Here is a 23,404-nt window from a genome sequence, read left to right as displayed (position 1 = left end):
CTCATTGTGATTTAAAGTGACTTTATTAAACCAGTTATGTAGTAGACATTATATCCCTATTCTCAAATATCTTTCCCCCACCCCCCCATGTCAATTTAATGTGAGTAGATTTTCAAAATTTCTGTTGTTCCTGGATTGGGTGCTGGGAAATTACTATTGATGCCATGTCCCGATGGTGAGTAAATGATTTTTGGTGAGGATGGTTAGAGATCCCAACTGGTTACAAGGTCAGTGGTTCAGCAGCTCGGTTATAAAAAGTTTAGAGTTGGAAGAGTGTAGGTTTGTCCTGAAGCAGCGCATTCAGCTATGGTTCAGTGGGTAACGCACTCGCCTCTGGGTTAGAAGGTTGTGGGTTCAAGTCCCACTCGAGGTGCTTGAGAACAAAAATCTAGGCTGACGCTTCAGTGCAGTACTGAGGAGCGCTGCACTGTCGGAGGTGCCGTCTTTCGGATGAGATGTTAAACCGAGGTCCCGTCTGCGCTCTCGGGTGCATGTAAAAGATCACATGGCACTATTTCGAAGAAGAGCAGGGGAGTTTTGTCCGGTGTCCTGGCCAATATTTATCCCTCAATCAACATAACAAAAACAAATTATCTGGTCATTATCACATTGCTGTTTGTGGGAGCTTGCTGTGCGCAAATTGGCTGCTGCATTTCCCACATTACAACAGTGACTACACTCCAAAAGTACTTCATTAGCTGCAAAGAGCTTTGAGACGTCCGGTGGTCGTGAACGGCGCTATGTAAATGCACATCTTTTTTTCTGTTGTATCTGCATAAGTTTTGTGGCCTCTCTTTCCAGAATCTATCTTGTCCCAATCCTAATGCAACCAATGGGACAACAGATTGTGTGGAGGGACTGGGGATGACCCCACAGCAGTACAACCTTCTCTACGCTATCTATGCATGGACGTGAGTAATCTCTGCTAATAAATACACACTGTAAAACTGCTCTCTTCACCTTGTACTTTGCCTCTACTGTTGAAGGTGACTCCATGTAGTGAATTTCAGTACAGTAGTCCATTCCCTGCCACTCCTATTCCTGAACTTCAGTAAATTTGTCTAACTATCATTGCTCTTGTTAAGCCAGAAAAATATATATCCGGCTTGTGGTAAATAATCTAATGTGTTCTGTCCAGCTGAGCTGGTGGACCTAATATAACAACAACTACTTGTATTTATATAGCACCTTTAACATAGTAAAATATCCCAAGGTGTTTCACAGGAGTATAATAAGACATAATATTTGACAGCGAGCCACACAGTAAGGAGAAATTAGGGCAGATGACCAAAAGCTTGGCCAAAGAGGTAGGTTTTAAGGATCGTCTTAAAAGAGGATGGCGAGGTTTAGGGAGGGAATTTCAGAACTTAGGGCCTAGGCAACAGAAGGCATGGCTACCAATTATAATCAGGAATGCTCAAGAGGGCAGAATTAGAGGAACGCTGATATCTCGAGGGTGGGTGGGGGAATGTTGTGTGGCTGGAGGAGATTAGAGATGGGGAGGACGAGGCAATGGAGGGATTTGAAAATGAAGATGAGAATTTTGAAATTGAGACGTTGCTTAACCCGGAGCCAATGTAGGTCAGCAAGCTGAGGGGTGATGGTTGAACAGGACTTGGTGCGAGCTAGGACATGGGCAGCTGAGTTTTGGATGACAAGTTTACGTAGGGTAGAACGTGGGAGGTAGGCCAGGAGTGCATTAGAATAGTCAAGTCTAGAAGTAACAATGGTATGGATGAGGGTTTCAGCAGCGTATGAGCTGAGGCAAGGGCGGAGACAGACGATGTTATGGAGGTGGAAACAGATGGTCTTAGTTATGCTGGGGATATGTGGTTGGGAGCACATTTCACGGTCAAATATAACACCAAGGATGCAAACAGTGTGGTTCAGCCTTCGACAGATATTAGGGAGAGGGATGGAGTCAGTGGCTAGGGAATAGAGTTTGTGGTGGGGACTGAAAACAGTGGCTTCGATCTTCACAGTATTTAATTGGAGAAAATTTCTGCTCATCCAGTATTGGATGTAAGACAAGCAGTCTGACAATTTAGAGACCGTGGAGGGGTTGAGAGAAGTGGTGGTGACGTAGAGCTGGGTGTCAGCATACATGTGAAAACTGACGCTGTGTTTTTGGATGATGTCGCCAAGCGGCAGCATGTAGATGAAAAATAGGAGGGGGCCAAGGATAGATCCTTGGGGGATAGCAGAAGTTACAATGCGGGAGCGGGAAGATAAGCCATTGCAGGTGATTCTCTGGCTACGATTAGATAGATAGATAAGAATGGAATCAGGCGAGTCCAGTCTCACCCAGCTGGATGATGGTGGAGAGGAGGATGAAGTGATCAACCGTGTCAAAGACTGCAGACAGGTCGAGAAGAACGAGGAGGGATAGTTTACCTTCGTCACAGTCACAAAGGGTGTCATTTGTGTCTTTGAAAGCTGTTTTGGTACTTTGGCAGGGCAGAAACCTAATTGGAGGGATTCAAACATGGAGTTTCTGGAAAGATGGGCACGGATTTGGAAGGTGACCACACGTTCAAAGACTTTGGAGAGGAAAGGTGGCGGGGGGGTGGGGGTGGGTGTAGTTTGGAAACGTCAACAGTTTTTTTTTGAGGGGTGATGACGGCAGAGTTGAAGGAGAAGGGGACAGTACCTGAGGAGAGCTAACCGTTAACAGTGTCAGCTAACATGGGATCCTTACAAGGATGTTGGGTGGTCAGCAGTTTGGTGGGAGCAGGCAGAGGATCTCATGGACAAGATGAGGGGAGATCGGAGAGAAACTGGAGAAAGATGCAAGTTCAAGACTAGGGCAGGGGGGAACCTTAGATGAAGTTTGACCCAGTAGGCCAAGGGAAGGGAAGGGGAAGTGGAAGAGGCAGCTGAATGGATGATCTCACTCGTCGAGACAAAGAAGTCCATGAGCTCTTCACACTTGTTGTCATAAGTGAGGCTGAGAGTGACTGCCCTTGACATCGAGGCAGCTTTTGACCGAGTGTGGCATCAGGGAGCCCGAGTAAAATTGAAGTCAATGGGAAATCTCGCCATTGGCTAGAGTCATACCTAGCACAAAGGAAGAGGGTTGTGGTGGTTGGAGGTCAACCACAGAGTCAATGCTGGGAGCGGTGAGTTGGACGCCCACAGCCTTGTCGGTTGAATTTCTTGTGACCACAACTTCCTCGGACTCCTTTTTTTTTCCACAATTCTTCCCTGAAGCATCCCTTTGTACTAAATTACTGAAATTTTGTGGAATACTAACTCTGCCCAATAACCTGACATTCCTTTGCTTTCTGACATCTTACTCAATTTTCTTTACCTGCTTTCTTCCTAGTTCCTTTGTCGGGGGATATTGTTCTATGGGCATTTGTCGCCCAATGGTACCTTGCTCATTCTTGATGTGTGAGCCTAGACAGTACAGCGAGTGTCTACAGGCTGTTCAAACACATGGGCATCATAGTTGACTCCAATTCACCCCCTTCCAACCTGCGCATTTTCCCATGTACTTGCAATTTACAGCGGTGGTTATTAGTTGGCAATTAAAACGGGGAACTATAGATCAGTTAGCCTGAAATCAGTAGCAAAATGCTAGAATCTATTATTAGGGACGTGGTAATAAAGCACACATATAAATTGTAATACTAGGTAGAGTCAACCTGGTTTTACAAAAGTGAAATTGTGTTTGACAAATCTTTTTTGAAGATGTAACTAGTAGGATGGATAAGGGGAAGCCAGTGGATGTAGTGTCTTTGGATTGTCAAAAAGTATTCGATAAGGTGCCACACAAGAGGTTATTACACAAAATTATGAGGATTGGTTAATGGACAGAAAAGAGAATAGTAATAAATGGAACTTTTTTGGGTTGGCAGACTGTAACTAGTGGGGTATTGCAAGGATCAGTGCTTGGACCTATATTAATCTATATACAATCTATATCAATGACTTGGATGAAGGGACTGAGTGTAACGTATCCAAGTTTGCTGATGATACAAAGCTAGGTGGGAAAGTAAGCTGTGAGGAGGATGCAGAGAGATGTAGACAGGTTGACTTGGTGGGCAAGAACATGGCAAATGGAATACAATGTGGGCAAATGTGAAGTTATCCACTTTGGTAGGAAAAATAAAAAAGCGGAATATTTTTTTGAATGGCAAGAGATTGGGAAATGTTTTCATTCAGAGGGACCTGATTGTCCTTGTACATGAATCACAAAGTTAACCTGCAGATACTGCAAGCAATTAGGAAAGCAAATGATATGTTGGCTTTTGTTACAAAGGGAATATAATACAAGAGTAAAGAAGTCTCTACACTTATACAGGGCATTGGTGAGGCCACACCTGGAGTATTGTGTACAGTTCTGGTAGAAATATTTGCCTTGGAGGGAGTGCAATGAAGGTTCACTAGACTGCTTCCTGGGATGAGGGGATTGTCCTAAGAGGAGAGATTCAGTAGACTAGGCCTATATTCCCTAATGTTTAGAAGAATGAGAGGTGATCTCATTGAAATTTATAAAATTCTTAAGGGGCTTGACCGGGTTAATGCTGCGATGTTTCCCCTGGCTGGAGAGTCCAGAACTAGGGATCAGTCTCAGAATAAGGGTTCGGCCATTTAGGACTGAGAGGAGGAGAAATTTCTTCACTCAAAGGGTTGAGAATTTTTGGAATTCTCTATCCCAGAGATCTGTGGATGCTCAGTCATTGAGTATATTCAAGACCGAGATCGATAGATTTTTGTATATTAGGGGATATGTGGATAGTGCCGGTATTGAGGAGTTGAGGTAGAAGATCAGCCATGATCTTATTGAATGACGGAGCAAGCTCAAAAGGCAAAATGGCTGCCTTCTGCTCCTGGTCCTCATGTTTTATTACTAATGGGAACCCAGGCACTTTTTTTTCTTTCCTCGAGCTCAAGAACTCTAGTGTCTTTCCCCTAATGTCACCCCCGATGCAATTAGCTAACCTGGGACTTTCTGGTATTAATAGCTCAGTTGCACTTTGTCTTTTCCACTGAGTCATCCTTTTTGGATTGCTAACAAACCTGTTTTGTAACATCAATACTCTGTAACCTCTGTCCCAGGCTCAGCTTTCACTCTTGCCATTAATAGTCCTTATGCTGGTTTTAGGTGGTTCTGATTACATATAGGAAGTTTACCTGAGTATCAGCCTGGCATCCAATGTTCTACTGGCACAGAAACACTAAACTCATTAAATATCACTTGCTTTGACCTATTGGAATAGTGTGAATTTAACAGGGGTTTGACATTGGCCCCTCTAACACCCCAATGACTGGCTGTAGAACCTCATTGGCAGAGTCTATAACAGTTGGCTTCTCTTCTCAGCTGCCTAGGTATACAGATGGGATGCCACAAAGATGGCAGGGATGAATTAGATCTTCGACAGTCCAGGGGTCCGAGGGGAGGGTGAAGAAGAGTTCCATTCCAGCATTAATACTATGAAAAGCACAACATTCTTGGAAATGGTTTTTGCGCTTTATTCCTTCTTTGTATTTTCTCTCCTGTAGCAATGCTGTGGTGGTGATACTGGCTGGTTTCCTCGTAGACAAGCTGGGAAATCGCGGTGAGTATAAACAACAGCATGAACGTGGGATCGTAACCTGGAAAATCTCAGCCTGGTAGAAGAGGCGATTTCACATCCAAATTGGCACTTCGCACTGTGAGACTAATGTGTTCCAGATGTATATTGAATTCTTTATCAACCCCTGGAATGGAAGACTATATTAGACTTTAAAGACACAATTTCCACTCCCATGCACTGGTGGGTAAAGTGAAGGGAGGGGGAGTGGGGTGGGGAGGGGGGGCGGCGTGCAGAGTTTTTCCTATGCAGTCAGTGTCCAAGGGCTGCAGGAGCTTTGTGCTCTGCAGTCTGTGAGCCTCAACAGAGGCCTTAACTTGTATATTTGTGGCTTTTATAAGCCTTGTCAATCACCCCAATAATGCAACAACATTGCTGGTCTCTCGCACCCACCACGTCCTGTTCATTGTACAGCTATGCTTGCTAACTTAATTGGATAACGTTTCTGACCTTGTCTTTTGGTCATTCTGTGGTTACTGACACTGCATTACTCTAGTTGCGTGTGTTTCTTGCATAGCATTTTAATGTATGCTTTTATTTGTGCCTCTTTTGTTTCTGAAAAGGAATAGGAAGTGGGGTAGCCCTGTTAATAAAGGATGAGATCAGTGCGTTGGTGAGAAACTATATTGGCTCAGAAAATCAAGATGTTGAATCAGTTTGGGTGGAGATAAGGAATAATAAGGGGAAAAAGTCACTGGTGGGCATAGTCTATAGGCCTGCTAACAGAAGGTACACTGTTGGACGGAGTATAAATCACAAAATAATGGAGGCTTGTAGTAAAGAAACGACAATAATCATGGGCGATTTCAACCTTCATATTGATTGGACAAAGCAAATTGGCCAGGGTAGCCTTGAGGAAGAGGTCATAGAGTGTATCCGGGATAATTTCCTTGAACATTTTGTTGTGGAACCAACCAGGGAGAAGTCTATCTTAGATCTGATACTGTGTAATGAGAAGTGATTAATAAACAATCGCCTAGTAAAGGATCCTCTTGGAATGAGTGACCATAACATGGTTGAATTTCAAATTCAGTTGGAGGGTGAGAAAGTTGGAACTCAAACCAGTGTCTTAAATAAAGAAGACTACAAAGATATGAAACAGAGTTGGCTAAAGTGGACTGGAAAATAGACTAAAATATGGGACAGTTGATGAGCAGTGATAGACATTTAAGGAGATATTTCATAACTCGCAACAAAAAGGAAAGACTAAGAGAAGGGATGACCATCCGTGGCTAACTAAGGAAATAAGGGATGGTATCAAATTGAAAACATAGAAACATAGAAAATAGGTGCAGGAGTAGGCCATTCGGCCCTTCGAGCCTGCACCGCTATTCAACAAGATCATGGCTGATCACCCACCCCAGCACCTTCCCCCCCCCCAGCCGCAAGGACCACATCCAACTCCCTCCCGAACACATCCAATGAACTGGCATCAACAACTCCCCGTGGCAGGGAACCCCACAGGCCAACAATTCCCCGAGTGAAGAAGTCTCTTCCAATCCCAGCCCCAAACAGCCCACCCCCATCCCAAGAGCGTGCCCCCCCAGCCCCCCCCCCGGCTCCGGACCCACCCAACAGCGGGAACACACCCCCTGCATCCAACCCGCCCCGTCCTGTCAGAATCCTTCCCAAATGCCGAACACCCCCGGATGTCGAGCCCCCAGCCCCGGCCACCCCGGAGCATACAATGTGGCCAAGACTAGTGGAAGGGCAGAGGATTCGGAAACTTTTAAAAGCCAACATAGAAACATAAACATAGAAAATAGGTGCAGGAGTAGGCCATTCGGCCCTTCGAGCCTGCACCACCATTCAATATGATCATGCAACTTCATTACCCCATTCCTGCATTCTCTCTATACCCCTTGATCCCTTTAGCCACAAGGGCCACATCTATTCCCTTTCATAAATCCATGCAGACTTGGACCGATCCTGTCACTGCTTTCCAAATGCGCTGCTATTACGGGCCCAAGTTTCCACATGATTTGCGCCTGATTTTTAGGAGCAACTGGTGGAGAATGGACTATCTCAGAAATCACAATTCTCCACATTTTTTTTCCTGCAGTTCTAGTCAGGTAGAACAGTTCTACTTTGGAACAGAATTTTTTCTTAAAGGGGGCGTGTCCGGCCATTGACGCCTGATTTCAAAGTTTCCACAGTGAAAACGTACTCCAAACTAACTTAAAATGGAGCAAGTGAAGATTTTTGTAGAACTGAAAAAACCTGTTCTACACATTAAAAAAATCAGGCGCAGGTTACAAATTAGGCGTCCAGAACGAGGTGGGGGGGGGGGGGTGGAAGGGAACTCATTAAATTCTAAAATAAATCCTTAGTTATACTTATACAAATATTATACAAATAAATCCAACCTGAATAAACATTTATAAGCAAAGAAAAGATTAAATAAACCATGTTCCTACCTGTGTGAAAGTTCTTCAGGCAGGCCTTTAGGAAGTGGTTTGCCGTCGGGACCGAAGGCTGAACGGGCCGGGCCCGAGATTTCGGGCAGGGCCTGTCCCCAGCATCAGAGGTAGGTGGCGTTGGGGAGGGAGAGAGGGAGAGAGGGAGAGAGGGAGAGAGGGAGAGAGGGAGAGAGGGAGAGAGGGAGAGAGGGAGAGAGGGAGAGAGGGAGAGAGGGAGAGAGGGAGATCGGTCAGGTCGGATCCAGTCCGGGGGCAAGAGTAGAGTCGGGTGGGAGCGGGAGCGGCAGACGGGTCGAGTCGGGTCCGGTCCGGTCGGAGGGGGGGGGCGGGGGGCGGAAGCAGGAGCGGCAGCGACAGGTGGGCCGAGTCGGGTCCGGTCGTGGGGGGGGAAGCAGGAGTGGCAGCTCGTCTTCTCTGAGGAGCAGTTCCTTCAGCTGCTCAGGGTGGGGACGCACTGGAGGACGGGCAGGGTGCTTGATCTCGGAGCTGGAGACGTAGAGGTTACTAAAACCATCAGCCCCCATTTTGACGAGGTCTATGTGACTGAAGTGTCTCCCACCATGAAGTGGCAACTTAAAAAGAAACAGTACAGAGTTCTAGGTCGGGTCGGGTCGGGTCCGGTCCGGGGGAGGGTGGGGGGGTGGAAAGCAGGAGCGGGAGTCGGCAGGAAGCAGGAGCTGGCCGTGGGAGGAGCCTTATTCACGCAGCCCCAGTGAGGCCATTCGGCCAGGGCTAGGGGCTGCGTGCTTTGGGCCCCTCCCACACAGTTTTGGGCGCCTGGAGCTACTGCACTTGCGTGCCCACTGTAGCGCGTGTGTGCAGAGCTCCCGGCACTGTTTTCGGCGCAGGGTCCTAGCTCAGCCCCCTACAGCTCCTGCTGCGCCGCGCCGAGGGCCAGAGGACCTGCAGGGAGGTGAAGAATACGGAGGGTTTTTTAGGTGCACTTTATGGCGTGAAAAACGGGCGCCAACTTGGGCCCTACATCTTTAATAATTGATTCCAACATTTTCCCCACTACCGATGTCAGGCTAACTGTTCGATAATTCCCTGTTTTCTCTCTTCCCTCCTTTTTTTAAAAGTGGGGTTACATTAGCTACCCTCCAGTCCATAGGAACTGATCCAGACTCTATAGAATATTGGAAAATGATCACCAATGCATCCACTCTTTCTAGGGCCACTTCCTTAAGTACTCTGGGATGCAGACTATCAGGTCCTGGGGATTTATTGACCTTCAATCCCATCAATTTCCCGAACACAATTCCCTGACTAATGAGGATTTCCTTCAGTTCCTCCTCTTTGCTAGGCCCTCGGTCCCCTAGTATTTCCGGATTGGTTATCTGTATCTTCCTTGGTGAAGGCAGAACCAAAGTATTTGTTCAATTGGACTGCCATTTCTTTGTTCCCCATTATAAATTCACCTGATTCTGACTGCAAGGGTCCTATATTTATCTTCACTAATCTTTTTCTCTTCACATATCTATAGAAGCTTTTGCAGTCAGTTTTTATGTTCACTGCAAGCTTACTCTCATACACTCTTTTCCCCCTCCTAATTAGACCCTTTGTCCTCCTCTGCTGAATTCTAAATTTCTTCCAGTCCTCAGGTTTGCTGTGTTTTCTGGCCAATTTATATGTCTCTTCCTTGGATTTAACACTATCCCCAATTCCCCTTGTTAGCCACGGTTGAGCCGCCTTCCCCGTTTTATTTTTATGCCAGACGGATGTACAATTGTTGAAGTTCATCCATGTGATCTTTAAATATCTGCCATTGCCTATCCACCGTCAACAGTATCATTCGTCAGTCTATCCTAGCTGATTCACGTCTCATATGATCGAAGTTATCTTTAAGTTCAGGACCCTAGTCTCTGAATTAACTCTGTCACTCTCCATCTTAATGAAGAATTCTACCATATTATGGTCTCTCTTCCCCAAAGGGCCTCACACAACAAGATTGCTAATTAATCCTCTCCCATTACACAACACCCAGTCTAGGATGGCCAGCTCTCTAGTTGGTTCCTCAGCATATTGGTCTAGAAAACCATCCCTTATACACTCCAGGAAATCCTCCTCCACCGTATTACTACCAGTTTGGTTTGCCCAATCTATATGTAGATTAAAGTCACCCATGATAACTGCTGTACCCTTATTGCACGCATCCCTAATTTGCTGTTTGATGCCATCCCCAAGCTCACTACTACTGTTTGGTGGTCTGTACACAACTCCTACTAGCGTTTTCTGCCCTTTGGTGTTCTGCAGCCCTACCCATACAGATTCCACATCATCCAAGCTAATGTCCTTCCTCACTATTGCGTTAATCTCCTCTTTAACCAGCAACGCTACCCCACCTCCTTTTCCTTTCTATCTATCCTTCCTGAATATTGAATACCCCTGGATGTTGAGTTCCCAGCCTTGGTCACCCTGGAGCCATGTCTCTGTAATCCCAATTGCATCGTATCCATTAACAGCTATCTGTGCAGTTAATTAATTTACCTTATTACGAATGCTTCTCACATTGAGACACAGCGCCTTCAGGCTTGTTTTTTAACACTCTTTGTCCTTTTAGAATGATGTTGTAATGTGGCCCTTTTTTGATTTTTGCCTTTGATTTCTCTGCCCTCCGCTTTTCCTTATCCCCTTTCTACCTTTTGCTTCTGCCCCCATCTTACTCATGTTGGAATAAATGGGTCATTTTCCACCAAACAGTAGTAGTGAGGTTGGGGATGGCATCAAACAGGAAATTAGGGATGCGTGCAATAAGGGTACAGCAGTTATCATGGCTTCTGCCCCCAGCAAAACTAAAAAAAATAATATAGAGGAAAGATAGATTATGAAAGTAAACTTGCACGAAATATAAAAACAGATGGTAAGAGTTTCTATAGGTACATAAAAAGGAAAAGAGTGGCTAAAGTAAATATTGGCACCCTGGAGGATGAGACTGGAGAACAGGGAAATGGCAGAGACGTTGAACAAGTATTTTGTATCGGTCTTCACGGTAGAAGACACTAAAAACATCCCAATAGTGAATAATCAAGGGGCTATAGGAAGGGAGGAACTTAATACAATCACTATCACTAAAGAAGTAGTACTCGATAAAATAATGGGACTAATGGCAGACAAGTCCCCTGGACCTGATGGCTTGCATCCTAGGGTCTTAAAAGAAGTGGCTGCAGAGATAGTGGATGCATTGGTTGTAACCTACCAACATTCCCTGGATTCTGGGGCGGTCCCAGCGGATTGGAAAACTGCAAATGTAAAGTCCCTATTTAAAAAAAAAGAGGCAGACAGAAAGTAGGAAACTATAGACCGGTTAGTCTGTCATTGGGAAAATGCTAGAGTCCATTATTGGTATAATATTCGTATTAGGCAGCCCCTCATATTGAGGTTGACTTGCTTCCACACTAAAAAGGGATGAGTTCACAGGTGTTTCAATGAGGGAGCTGACATTCTAGGTTCCGAACTGCATATTTAAGGGTGGAAGAGGCCTGTGTGTGGATTTTTTAATGTGGGGTGGCCGTTGCACACCAGCCACCACACGGGCTTGACAGAACTAGGTCTTGATCCAGTGGCAAGGGTTAACCAAGACGACTGGAGACCGAGCTCTGGTGTCCATTATTAAGGAAGCAGTAGTAGAACATTTGGAAATGCATAATTCAATCAAGCAGAGTCAGCATGGTTTTCTAAAAGGGAAATCATGTTTGACAAATTTGCTGGAGTTCTTTGAGGATGTAACGAGCAGGGTGGATAAGGGGGAACCAGTGGATGTGGTATATTTGGATTTCCAGAAGGTATTCGATAAGGTGCCACATAAGAGGTTACTGCACAAGATAAAAATTCACTGGGTACGGGGGTAATGTATTAGCATGGATAGAAGATTGGCTAACTAACAAAGCAGAAAGTCGGAATGAATGGGTCATTTTCCAGTAACAGTAACTAGTGTGGTGCTGCAGGGATCAATGCTGGGTCATTAACTATTGACAATCTATATTAATGATTTGGATGTAGCCAAGTTTGCTAATGATACAAAGATGGGTGGGAAAGCAAATTGTGAGGAGGACATACAAAATCTGCAAAGGGGTACAGACAGTCTAAGTGAGTGGGCAAACATTTGGCAGATGGAATATAATGTGGGAAAGTGTGAGGCTATCTACTTTGGCAGAAAAAAATAGAAAAGCAAATTATAATTTAAATGGTGAAAAATTACAAAGTGCTGCAGTACAGGGGGACCTGGGGTCCTTGTGCATGAAACACAAAAGTTAGTATGCAGGTACAGCAAGTAATCTGGATGGCAAATAGAATGTTGGCCTTTATTACAAGAGGGATAGAGTATAAAAGCAGATAAGTCCTGCTACAGGGTAGTGGTGAGGCCACACGTAGAGTACTGCGTACAGTTTGGGCCTCTGTATTTAAGGAGGGATATACTTGCATTGGAGGCTGTTCAGATGAGGTTCATTAGGTTGATTCTGGAGATGAGTGGGTTGACTTATGAAGAAAGGTTGAGTAGGTTGGGCCTATACTCATTGGAGTGCAGAAGAATGAGAGGTGATCTTATCGAAACATATAAGATAATGAGGGGGCTGGTCAAGGTGGATGCAGAGAGGATATTTCCACTCATCGGGGAAACTAAAACTAGTGAGCATAGTCTCAGAATAAGGGGCCGCTCATTTAAAACTTAGAGGAGGAGGAATTTCTTCTCTGAGGGTTGTAAATCTGTGGAATTCTCTGCCCCAGAGAGCTGTGGAGGCTGGGTCAGTGAATATATTTAAGGCAGAGATAGACAGATTTTTGAGAGATAAGGGAATAAAGGGTTCTGGGGGGTGGTGCTGAACCCATGATCAGATCAGCCATGATTTTATTAAATGGTGGAGTAGCCTCGAGGAGCCAAATGACCTACTCCTGCTTCTATTTCTTATGTTATTTTTACCATCTACTATTTAAGGAAGTTTTATTGAGATGGCTCACAACATCCTCTGCATGGTATGGGCGTTCCGTTCAAAATTCCCTTCTCCGCGGAGCTGCAGAACGAGAAATTCTACAGCCAATAGCGGAAGCCTGTGCACCTGTGTCCGAAGAGAGCTCAGCAGGCACACGCCTACCCAAAGAGCTACATGCATAGACTATGCCTCGGTTACTTGGACATGTCTGAGGAGCTGTGTGTTTGCCGCTTGCGCTTGACCAGCCTAAGCATTTGGGGAACTTCTCCACTTTCTACAACTAGAGCTCCAAATTTCCTCTGACTGGCATGACTCATGATTGCCTTGAAGATCTATGCCACATATACTTCAATTTCACTAGAATGTGGGTGGCATTTCATTTCTTACAAGTAAAAGATAAGACATAGAAACATAGAAAATAGGTGCAGGAGTAGGCCATTCGGCCCTTCGAGCCTGCACCACCATTAAATAAGACCATGGCTGATCATTCACCTCAGTACCCCTTTCCTGCTTTCTCCCCATACCCCTTGATCCCTTTAGCCGTAAGGGCCATATCTAACTCCCTCTTGAATATATCCAAAGAACTGCCATCAACAACTCTCTGTGGTAGGGAATTCCACAGGTTAACAACTTGCTGAATGAAGAAGTTTCTCCACATCTCAGTCCTAAATGGCTTACCCCTTATCCTTAGACTGTGACCCCTGGTTCTGGACTTCCCCAACATCGGGAACATTTTTCCAGCATCTAAGCTGTTCAGTCCCATCAGAATTTTATACGGGACTTTTTCATGGTTATAAACGTCACACTCTTTCCAGAATAATAGCAACTTAAACCAGACATGATCTCTCCAAACTAGCCATAATTCTGTACAGAAATCCTTTAATGCTTAATTTGCCTTAAACTAACACACAATCAGAATCATGCAACACAGAAGAAGGCAATTGGGCCCATCATGCCTGTATCAGCTCTTTGAAGCAGCTATCTGATTAGTCCCACACGCTGCTTTTTCCCCATAGCCCTGGTGTAGCTGTTTAAAAATCTGCGTTTCTCTAGAGCCAAGGATAAACTGGGGAAGTGGCTCAACTGAAAGACAACAAACTCTCTGGGGATCATTTTAACATTTGCCGATAGAGGATAATGGACGATATTGGATCGGTCGCTCGTTATGCACCTCCCCTTACAAAGACAATGGAAAAGAAATGGGAGAGGTGTATAACTGACAGCCAAATCAATATTGCCTGTTTTATACTATTGCCCAAAACTTAAATTACCCCATGCTTTTATACTGATTTTTATTTTTCAGTTATTTATCCAGTTCCCTTTTGAAAGATACTATTGAATCTGCTTCCACCACCCTTTCAGGCATTCGATTCACATCCTGCAAGCTTAGCTTCACCATGCAGAATCCTAACGACCTAATCTAAACCTTGTGTTAGCCTCTTATCACACATTCTCATAATACAAAGATATTCATATTGACTACTGAGGTTTTTGTTTCCACTCCTGCTCTGAATCAGTATAAAAGCATGGGGTAATTTAAGTTTTGGGCAATAGTATAAAACAGGCAATATTGATTTGGCTGTCAGTTATACACCTCTCCCATTTCTTTTCCATTGTCTTTTTAAGGGGAGGTGCATAACGAGCGACCGATCCAATATCGTCCATTCTCCTCTATCGGCAAATGTTAAAATGATCCCCAGAGAGTTTGTTGTCTTTCAGTTGAGCCACTTCCCCAGTTTATCCTTGGCTCTAGAGAAACGCAGATTTTTAAACAGCTACACCAGTATTTGAGTTTTCTTCCATCATAGCCTCTGTTGACCTGAAGGTGTTGAATCTTTGTGGAAGTATTGTTCTCCAGGCACTGAGCAAGCTCTGCTGCCCTCAGATAAGTGTATTCCTATGCAGTAGGCTATTTAAATCATTGGGAAATCGCAGCCCAGCCCTATCCTTACTAGCCACCTGACGTTTACCAATGCAAACTTCTAGCAGAGGCTAGGTTACAGATCAGGAGCTGAAGTTCTGGATGACTTTTTTTTTTTCCTTCCCTTCCCCTCCCCTCTCCCCACAAACTTAGCAACACTAAAGACAATTGTGCCACTCTGGTTGAGTTGAGCCAATTTAGGATAGATCATGGATCAAACTGAGGACATTTCTGGTCTGTATGACTTGGCTACCCACTGGACAAATGAATGGAGATCTTGGGGGAGCTATGCCAATATTTAATAATCAATGTACAAACTTCAGTCCTAACGTTTGCTTACGAGAGCAAATATTGTAAGGACGTGTTGAATGGGAGCCTGCTTTTATAATCTGCATTTAGTGATCCGGTTATCATAGCTAAAGGTAATATTTGCTGACGAGCTGAAACTATCGGCGGCCATTGACTTCAATTGAAAAGAAAAATGGGGGTGTAAAATTGTCATTCATCACTGTTTTTCGCACTGTGATAAACAATTACATTTCCCCTGCGTGCAATAGAAAGAGAGGATGTAGCGAAAGAATTATTGAACAATTTAGAAAGGCTACAAAATCAAGCCAACAAATGGCAGATGAAATTTAACTCTGATAAATGTGTGAAGTGTTGAATACTGGACAGTAAATGTGCATCATCAGTGTATGATGAATGGAATTGAATAGCAAAATGCCTGGATGATATGGCAAAGCAGGTTAAAAGCAACAAACAGGATTCTGAAATGTATAGTTCATACAGATAACATCTCCAGAGGTTCCGTTGGGGCAGCACAATTACTAAATTCTAGTAACCACTCCAATAAACATGTAAGCATTGGAGGGAACGTAGAGAAGTGCAACAAGATTGATCAGATATGTACAGAAGATGAGCCCTGAGGAAAAAGATTAGAGAAGCTTAAACGCTACGTCTATTTTTTTTTAAAAACAAGAAGGTTAAACGGAGAACTCATTGAATTATACACAATATAGACCAGTATAGATAAGAAAAACTAGAATATTATCTCAAATTAAGTCGGGAAATCAAGACCAGGGGACAGAAATTTGAATGGCACAAAGTCATTTTAAAAGATGTTTTAGGAAAAGTTTTGTCACTCGATGATAAATGTTTGGAATAATCTCCCAGGTGGGGTGGTGAAGGCAAAAATATTAGGGATGTTCAAAAAGAAGCTGCTTGCTAAGTTTGGAATGTTAGGCTACCAAAGGTTAATGGGCTGACTGGCCTTTTTATTGTCCTTGAGTTTAATCATGATCTAAATGTTTGAAGTTTAGTTCGTGTGAAAGGTTTCATTTGTTTCCCCCTGTAGTTGGGATCTTGCTGTTTTCCATCCTTATTGTGCTGGGCTCGGCTACATTTGCTTTAGGATCTCACTTCAAGGGTACAAGTTACCTGCTACCACTGATGCTCATTGGCCGGCTTCTCTTTGGCTCAAGCAATGGATCACTCGTCAGTAAGTACCAGTTTCGACCTAACGGTAGTAGACTAGTGGGCGCAACAGCTTAGTATTAATTTTTTTTTTAAAGTCAAAATAATTCATTATACAGGATAATCTTGCATTTTAATTGCTTTTTCTAACCAATTTGCATCCCTCTCCTGAAGGATTGAGTGAAAGTGTATACATTATTAGTGTGTGTGGAAAATGTGCACTTGGATTTTGAAAAGATGTGTACAAATATGTAGCATTTAGTAGGGTCGTAACTACAATTGTGGCGTTATTTATTTTTACGCATTGTTCGTGCGGTAAAAATGTGTCATGTATTTGGCAGTTGAGAAGCTTTTTAAAGAGTCTAGGCAATATAGTATCTGTAAAGAGAAAAGAGGGTTAATGTTTTGAGTTTAACCCATTGTCAGAACTCATAGTTCCGTGCAAGATGCATTATCCTTCTTTGCATTGTTTAGTAACAATTGGAAAGACTTCATGGTTTTAATAGGTGGTAGGTGCCCCATACTAAACTTGTTGATCGATTGGAATAGCCCTGGTCTTTTTTAACAAAGTCAAGTATTTAAAAATGTGTCTTTAATGTGATCTTAAGCATAATAATCTGGGGCTGACAACCCTCTGCTACAAGTTTAAATCTAAATTCTTGGGCAGACTAAACTTGATGTGTGTTGGATTCCAAGGATAATGCTACTTTATGGTGATGCAGCCAGTGCAACTTCTGTATCTGTGAGACATGCTTGGTGTGTTTACTTAGGTAGCCCTGCTGAAGTCCGCCACTAGTTCAGTGGGCTGTGCTGTTGCGCAAATGAGGAGGTGTAGTTGCCTTCAGCTCCTTGAGGGGTTGCAGGCAATATACACACTGCTTCTGGTGAAGCTGCCTGCTGTGTTTTTCCTGGATATAGATGGACTGAACACTTGCCTTGAGGGGCGAGAAGGAAAAAAAACTCTGCTATAAACCAACTCGCCAGAAAATGCTGAAAATACGAATACGCAGCAGGTCAGTTGCCATCTATTTAAAAAAAAAAGATGTTAATATTTTGCACGTAACTACCATAACCTGTCTTTTCTCTTTATAGATACAATGTTGTGCCTGGATTTTGTTTTTTGTCTGTTGGAGGCTAGTGATGTGATTTCCAGATCAGTGGACTCTGCACACTGTTCCCCAGATATCTTTGGACAGTATGAAGATTAGTCTCCCATCAGATTCCACTACTTTCTGTCTGTATTGGGGTTCTTTCTAAAGAACATGCATTGGGGGATTTTGAACCATACAAGTTACAGCACAGAAGGAGACCATATAGCCCATCGTGTCAGTGCCGGCTCTTTGCTAGAGCAATCAAAACTAATCTGGCCCCCAGCCCCCAAAGCTTTGTACCTTTCTCGCTTCAAATATTTCTCCAGTTTTTCCCTTCAAAGAAGCAATGGTCTCTGCCTCAACCGCTCGTTTTGGAGTATATTTCCAAAGTTGCTGACAATCCTTTGGTACCTGATCAAAGTGACCATTCTTCATGTGTCAGCTTGGGGAGTCGGGACGCTATTCAACTCGTGTCAGCTGAGTCAGAGGTTGTGTTCAAGTCCCACTCTAGGGACTTGAGCACAAAATCTAAACTGACACTCCAGTGCTGAGGGAGTGCTGCACTGTCAGAGGTCTTTTGGATGAGTTGTCAAACCGAAGCCCCGTCTGCTCTCAAGTGGATGGCACTATTTCGAAGAGCAGGGGAGTTATCCCCGGTATCCTGGCCAATATTTATCCCTCAATCAACACAACAAAAAAGAACACATTATCCAGTCATTATCACATTGCTGTTTGCGGGAGCTTGCTTGTGTGCAAATTGGCTGCCGTGTTTCCCACATTACAACAGTGACTACATTCCAAAAGTACATAATTTGCTGTAAAGCGGTTTGAGACGTCCGATGGTCATGAAAGGCGCTATATAAATCCAAGTCTTTTCTTTCTATTTAAAGAATTGGGCAATGGTGGCAGAATATGAGTCTTGCCCTGTCTGTCCCTGACCACTGCATACGCAGACTTTTGTCAGCAGGAGTCCTTGAATGAACACCCCCCCCACCACCACCACCACGTCTGTAGTTCCTGAAGCCAATTGTTATGCCCCATCTCTGGCCAAGCTGAGCAGAGCTAACCAGAGATTGAACCTGGAACCTTATATCTCCGATCTAAACTGGGTAGTGTACATTGCCAGTTATGATTTATTTTTTAGAATGGCTGCATCACTCCGATTCTATTTCTCTTTCTTCCCCCCCACCCCCCCAACAGTTGTTCAAAACCGAATTACTGCTTTCTGGTTCAAAACTAAGGAGCTGTCACTGGCCTTTGGGTTGACAATGGTCTTCTCACGTCTGGGCAGTGTCCTCAACTTCTTATTAACCCAGTCCTTTGAGGCACATTTTGGGATTCATTGGACACTTTGGGGAGGTAAGAATCTAATTTTGAATTTTTTGCTGAGGGCAGGGAAAATTAAAAAATATTTTTCCATATGTGAGGACGGTTAAATCAATCGTGTTGATTAATGAACTATCATGGAGGTAAATCTAAATATTAGACTCTGGTTAGAGATGCTAAGTCAGTTGGATGTATTGATGTCATATCCAGATTTTATCCAGATTAGTTCTTCAGCTAATGCTTATATCAATTAGTCAGTAACTTAAATAACTTTATAAAAAAAAATACTAAAAAGACAAAACCAAATAGATGTTGGCAGCACTGATTAATTTGATGGTATGATAAATTGCTAACTATTTTGGATATTGGTGCAAATCTTGTTCTGTTGCTGTTAGAAACTGATTAAGTGAATCGAATTGTGATTTGAACTCTGGAACTCACTGCCTGAAAGGATGGAAGAGGCAGAAACCCTCGTCACATTTTTAAAAGTACATGGATATGCAATTTAAATGTCATAACCTGTAGGGCTATGGGCCAAGAGCTGGAAAGTGGGATTTGGCTGGATAGCTCTTTTTCGACTGGCGCAGACACAATGGGCCGGATGGCCTCCTGTGCCCTAAATTTCTATGATTCTATTCTATGCACCAAGAAACCCACTTGTACTACCTCTAACATTGGAAATGTGAAAAACCGGTATCTGGACAGTTACTACCTTTGCCCTTCTTCCTGTCTCAAGATTTTCATGAATTTAAATCCTTCCGTGGCCTCCTCACTCCCTGCCTCTCGCCTCCTCCAGCCCCCCCCCCCATGAACTTTCCGTGCTGCCTCAATCCCAAGTTCTGGCATTCTCCTCTCAATTCTTCCTCCTTGCCATCTTCCTTTAGACCTTCCTTAAAACCTTCCTTAAAACCCACCTCTTTCACCAAGCTTTTGGCCACACCTCCTAATATCTCCTCTGGTTAAGTGTTCATTTTTTGAGTGTGCCTGTAGGAAGGACTTTGGGACATAGAAACATAGAAACATAGAAAATAGGTGCAGGAGCAGGCCATTCAGCCCTTCTAGCCTGCACCGCCATTCAATGAGTTCATGGCTGAACATGAAACTTCAGTACCCCCTTCCTGCTTTCTCGCCATAACCCTTGATCCCCCGAGTAGTAAGGACTTCATCTAACTCCCTTTTGAATATATTTAGTGAATTGGCCTCAACTACTTTCTGTGGTAGAGAATTCCACAGGTTCACCACTCTCTGGGTGAAGAAGTTTCTCCTCATCTCGGTCCTAAATGGCTTACCCCTTATCCTCAGACTGTGACCCCTGGTTCTGGACTTCCCCAACATTGGGAACATTCTTTCTGCATCTAACCTGTCTAAACCCGTCAGAATTTTAAACGTTTCTATGAGGTCCCCTCTCACTCTTCTGAACTCCAGTGAATACAATCCCAATTGATCCAATCTTTCTTGATAGGTCAGTCCCGCCATCCCGGGAATCAGTCTGGTGAACCTTCGCTGCACTCCCTCAATAGCAAGAATGTCCTTCCTCAAGTTAGGAGACCAAAACTGTACACAATACTCCAGGTGTGGCCTCACCAAGGCCCTGTACAACTGTAGCAACACCTCCCTGCCCCTGTATTCAAATCCCCTCGCTATGAAGGCCAACATGCCATTTGCTTTCTTAACCGCCTGCTGTACCTGCATGCCAACCTTCAATGACTGATGTACCACGACATTTTTTGTTTTTGCAGTAATGGTGCGATATAAATGCTGCAGTAGGTCTGACCGCCACTGGTAGGACCATCTGATCGTGTCTGTTGCAGTGTAGTTTCTGCTTGTAATGCAATCTTCCCTGTGGTCCATTTTCTCAGGTACGTTACTGTGTGTTCTCAGCTTTGTGTCAGCTGTCATTGTTGGAATCCTGGATAAAGTTGGCACAAAGTAACTCGGACTGGACGGTGTCCTTCAGCAGGAATCCAAGAAAGTGGTGCGTAGATTCAGGGCTTTGGGGATTCAAGCTTGTGTAAAGTGTTGCTATTTGACTTTGAATTAAGTATCTGTTATAACCAGGTGGAATGCAGCGTAATCCCTAATCCCTGAAGTACATCTCTGGAAGGGATCCATAGGATCATCTTGTAGTATATTGCTTGTATGAGCTCTAGCCCCCATCCCCTACACCGGCTCTGTGTATAACCTTTTTTGTTCTTCCCTCCCAGCGGTTACAGGATGTTCGCTATTTGCCTCTCCGCTACTGGCTGCTAGTTCTCACCATCATGTTCTTCTATAATGGAATCTTTCCTTTTTTTGCTGATGCCAGGTAGGAAGAGTTTATTCTATTAAAAGTGTATTCTCTAAAGCGCAAGTACAGATTGAACCTCCCTTATCCGGCACCACCCCTCGTCCGGCACCATTCCCGGTCACCAGGTGGCACATGGGCAGAACTCTGACATGAACAAATTGAAATCTTTCCTCGCTGCCGACTCCCGCAATCGCTGGCCTGACTCCACGATTCACCGCCCCGCTCCCCCCCACCCCCCTCCAACAATCTCTCTGACGCACTCCCAGCCCCAAGCCAGCCAGCCAGCCCCGATATCTCCTTGCTCAGTACCTGTACCATCCATGTGACCACCCCTTGTCTGGAAAAATCCCTTATCTGACATAAGCCAGGTCCCAAAGGTGCCGGATAATAGAGGTACCATAATCTAAGAAGGACTTTGGGATGTTTTTAAAAAAAAATGTTTATCCCTCAATTAACATCACAAAAAAACAGATTATCTAGTCATTATCACATTGCTGTTTGTGGGAGCTTGCTTGTGCCCAAATTGGCTGCTGCGTTTCCTACATTACAACAGTGACTACACTCCAAAAGTACTTCATTGGCTGTTAAAGCACTTTGAGACATCCGATGGTCGTGAAAGGCGCTTTATAAATCCAAGTCTTTCTTTTACTTGGAGTGGTTCCCATTAATATTTCTGTGGGATGGAACTATTGTGAATTTTCTCCCACTCTTCTTGCACTTCCTTCTCTCCTTGTCGCAAAAATGACCTGCTTCATAACAGTGCAAGAGCGCAGCCACAGGCAAATTTGTTTCTCTAACAGAAAAATCTGGAATGTAAATGTTTTGCTTTTTTGTTTGGGAGTGTTTTTTTTTAATGTTGCCCCTTGCAATTTCCCAACCATTTCTAGGAGCTGACATAGCTTCAGGAGGAAGGTAGTCAGGCCTGCTGCCTTGTGGCTCAGTGGGTGCCAGCAGCAGCCTTGTACATTGGCCAGGTTTATAAATGAAGAATGGACACTTGGCCGATGAATATTGGCAGAATATTTGACTGGGCATTGAGTACAGTGAAACTGGTGCTGGCAGATGACCTCAAAAGTTTCATCTCAACAGCGTGATTCTGCTGTTAGTATGTGAATGAAGCTTTGGTTTTCTGTATTGCGATCCTCAAACCAATTACATTCGATTACTGTTTTGAAACTTTGGTTAAATATTTGTTAGTCTCTAGGACTATTATTAAAAAATATATATGTATGAAGTGTGGAAACCAAACACTACAACTTACTGAAATTGTCAGTTACTTTATATCTTTGAACGAAATATGATGAGGACATTTGTTTGTTTTTCAGCAAGTTTATTCAGGATAAATATTCTGGGTACAGTCAGCAGGAAGCCTCCTACATCGCTGGTGCTGTCTACGACAGCTCACTCGTGCTATTTGCTATAGCTGGAATCCTCATTGTGAGTACAGTGGTTTGTCCCACCTCGCAACAGTTTGTGATTACTAGACTTGGGAGACACCTTTGTTGCAGGTGTTCATCTAACTCCTATTGTAGATGGAAATGGAGCTGGACAGAGCTCAGAGTGAGCTTTAATCTAAGATGTGGATTTGGTAAAACATGAACAATCTTGGAGTAGCTTTATATACCGGAAGATGGCAAGAGAGGTCTGAGTCGGGCTCCATCAATGATGGGATCCCACCTCCCCATATTAAAATACAATCATTCTGTGAGATGCAGAAAATGACTTGACAGGAAAGTGTAAGAATCTTTAACAAATTGTACTGGCAGTTTTACAATTTTATTACTTACAATTTTTACAGTGGATTGCAGGTGAGGGCTTACTGACATCAAAAATAAATTTCAGATGAGTCACAATCGCCTGTTTAAAATTCCAAACTCTGGTATATTGTGTTGCAGTGTTCCAAGTAATTTTTGAAATGGTTCCAATCAGAGAAACAGTTTTAGGTTTTAATCTTATTTTGAAAATTAACTGTTTATAACGATGAGGCTTGAATAACTTACCTTAAGCAGAAAGTCTTAAATATTGTCAATTAGGAAAAGAAATGATCCTATCACAATACACTCAGGTGTGATCTGTTGCCCCTGGTAATTGTGGACTTAAAATATCAATGACCTGAACATATTGTCCAATTCATCTGACTACATATTGTTTCTACTCTGAATATCAGTCAATATGTTCAGCAGTATAACCTTAGCAATTGTGATCTGTAGTTGGACTTGATTATTTAGAAGATGTGCAAATGTCTATGTGAACTTCATGGTGGGGCGGGCAATAATCAAGGGAATAATGGAGGCATGTGAAAAAGGAACGGCAGTAGTTATGGGGGATTTTAACCTACATATCGATTGATCAAATCGCAGGGGGTAGCCTGGAGGAGGA

At 43.7% G+C, this 23,404-nt stretch overlaps 1 protein-coding gene across 1 annotated transcript in view; it reads left to right on the top strand.

The window, feature by feature from the left end:
- The window catches only part of mfsd1l (major facilitator superfamily domain containing 1-like), a 42,926-nt gene that overhangs the window by 4,088 nt on the left and 15,434 nt on the right, over window positions 1-23,404 (top strand). The window contains 7 exon segments of the mRNA XM_070901757.1: window positions 802-911; window positions 5,509-5,564; window positions 16,203-16,346; window positions 18,613-18,771; window positions 20,598-20,713; window positions 20,943-21,043; window positions 22,351-22,462. Coding sequence (XP_070757858.1) covers window positions 802-911; window positions 5,509-5,564; window positions 16,203-16,346; window positions 18,613-18,771; window positions 20,598-20,713; window positions 20,943-21,043; window positions 22,351-22,462 — 798 coding nt within the window.

The sequence above is a fragment of the Pristiophorus japonicus genome, chromosome 15 (genome assembly GCF_044704955.1).
Source record: "Pristiophorus japonicus isolate sPriJap1 chromosome 15, sPriJap1.hap1, whole genome shotgun sequence".
Lineage (NCBI taxonomy): Eukaryota > Metazoa > Chordata > Chondrichthyes > Pristiophoridae > Pristiophorus > Pristiophorus japonicus.
The sequence above is the reverse complement of the archived record's forward strand: the minus strand, read 5'-3'. Positions and strand labels throughout refer to the sequence as shown.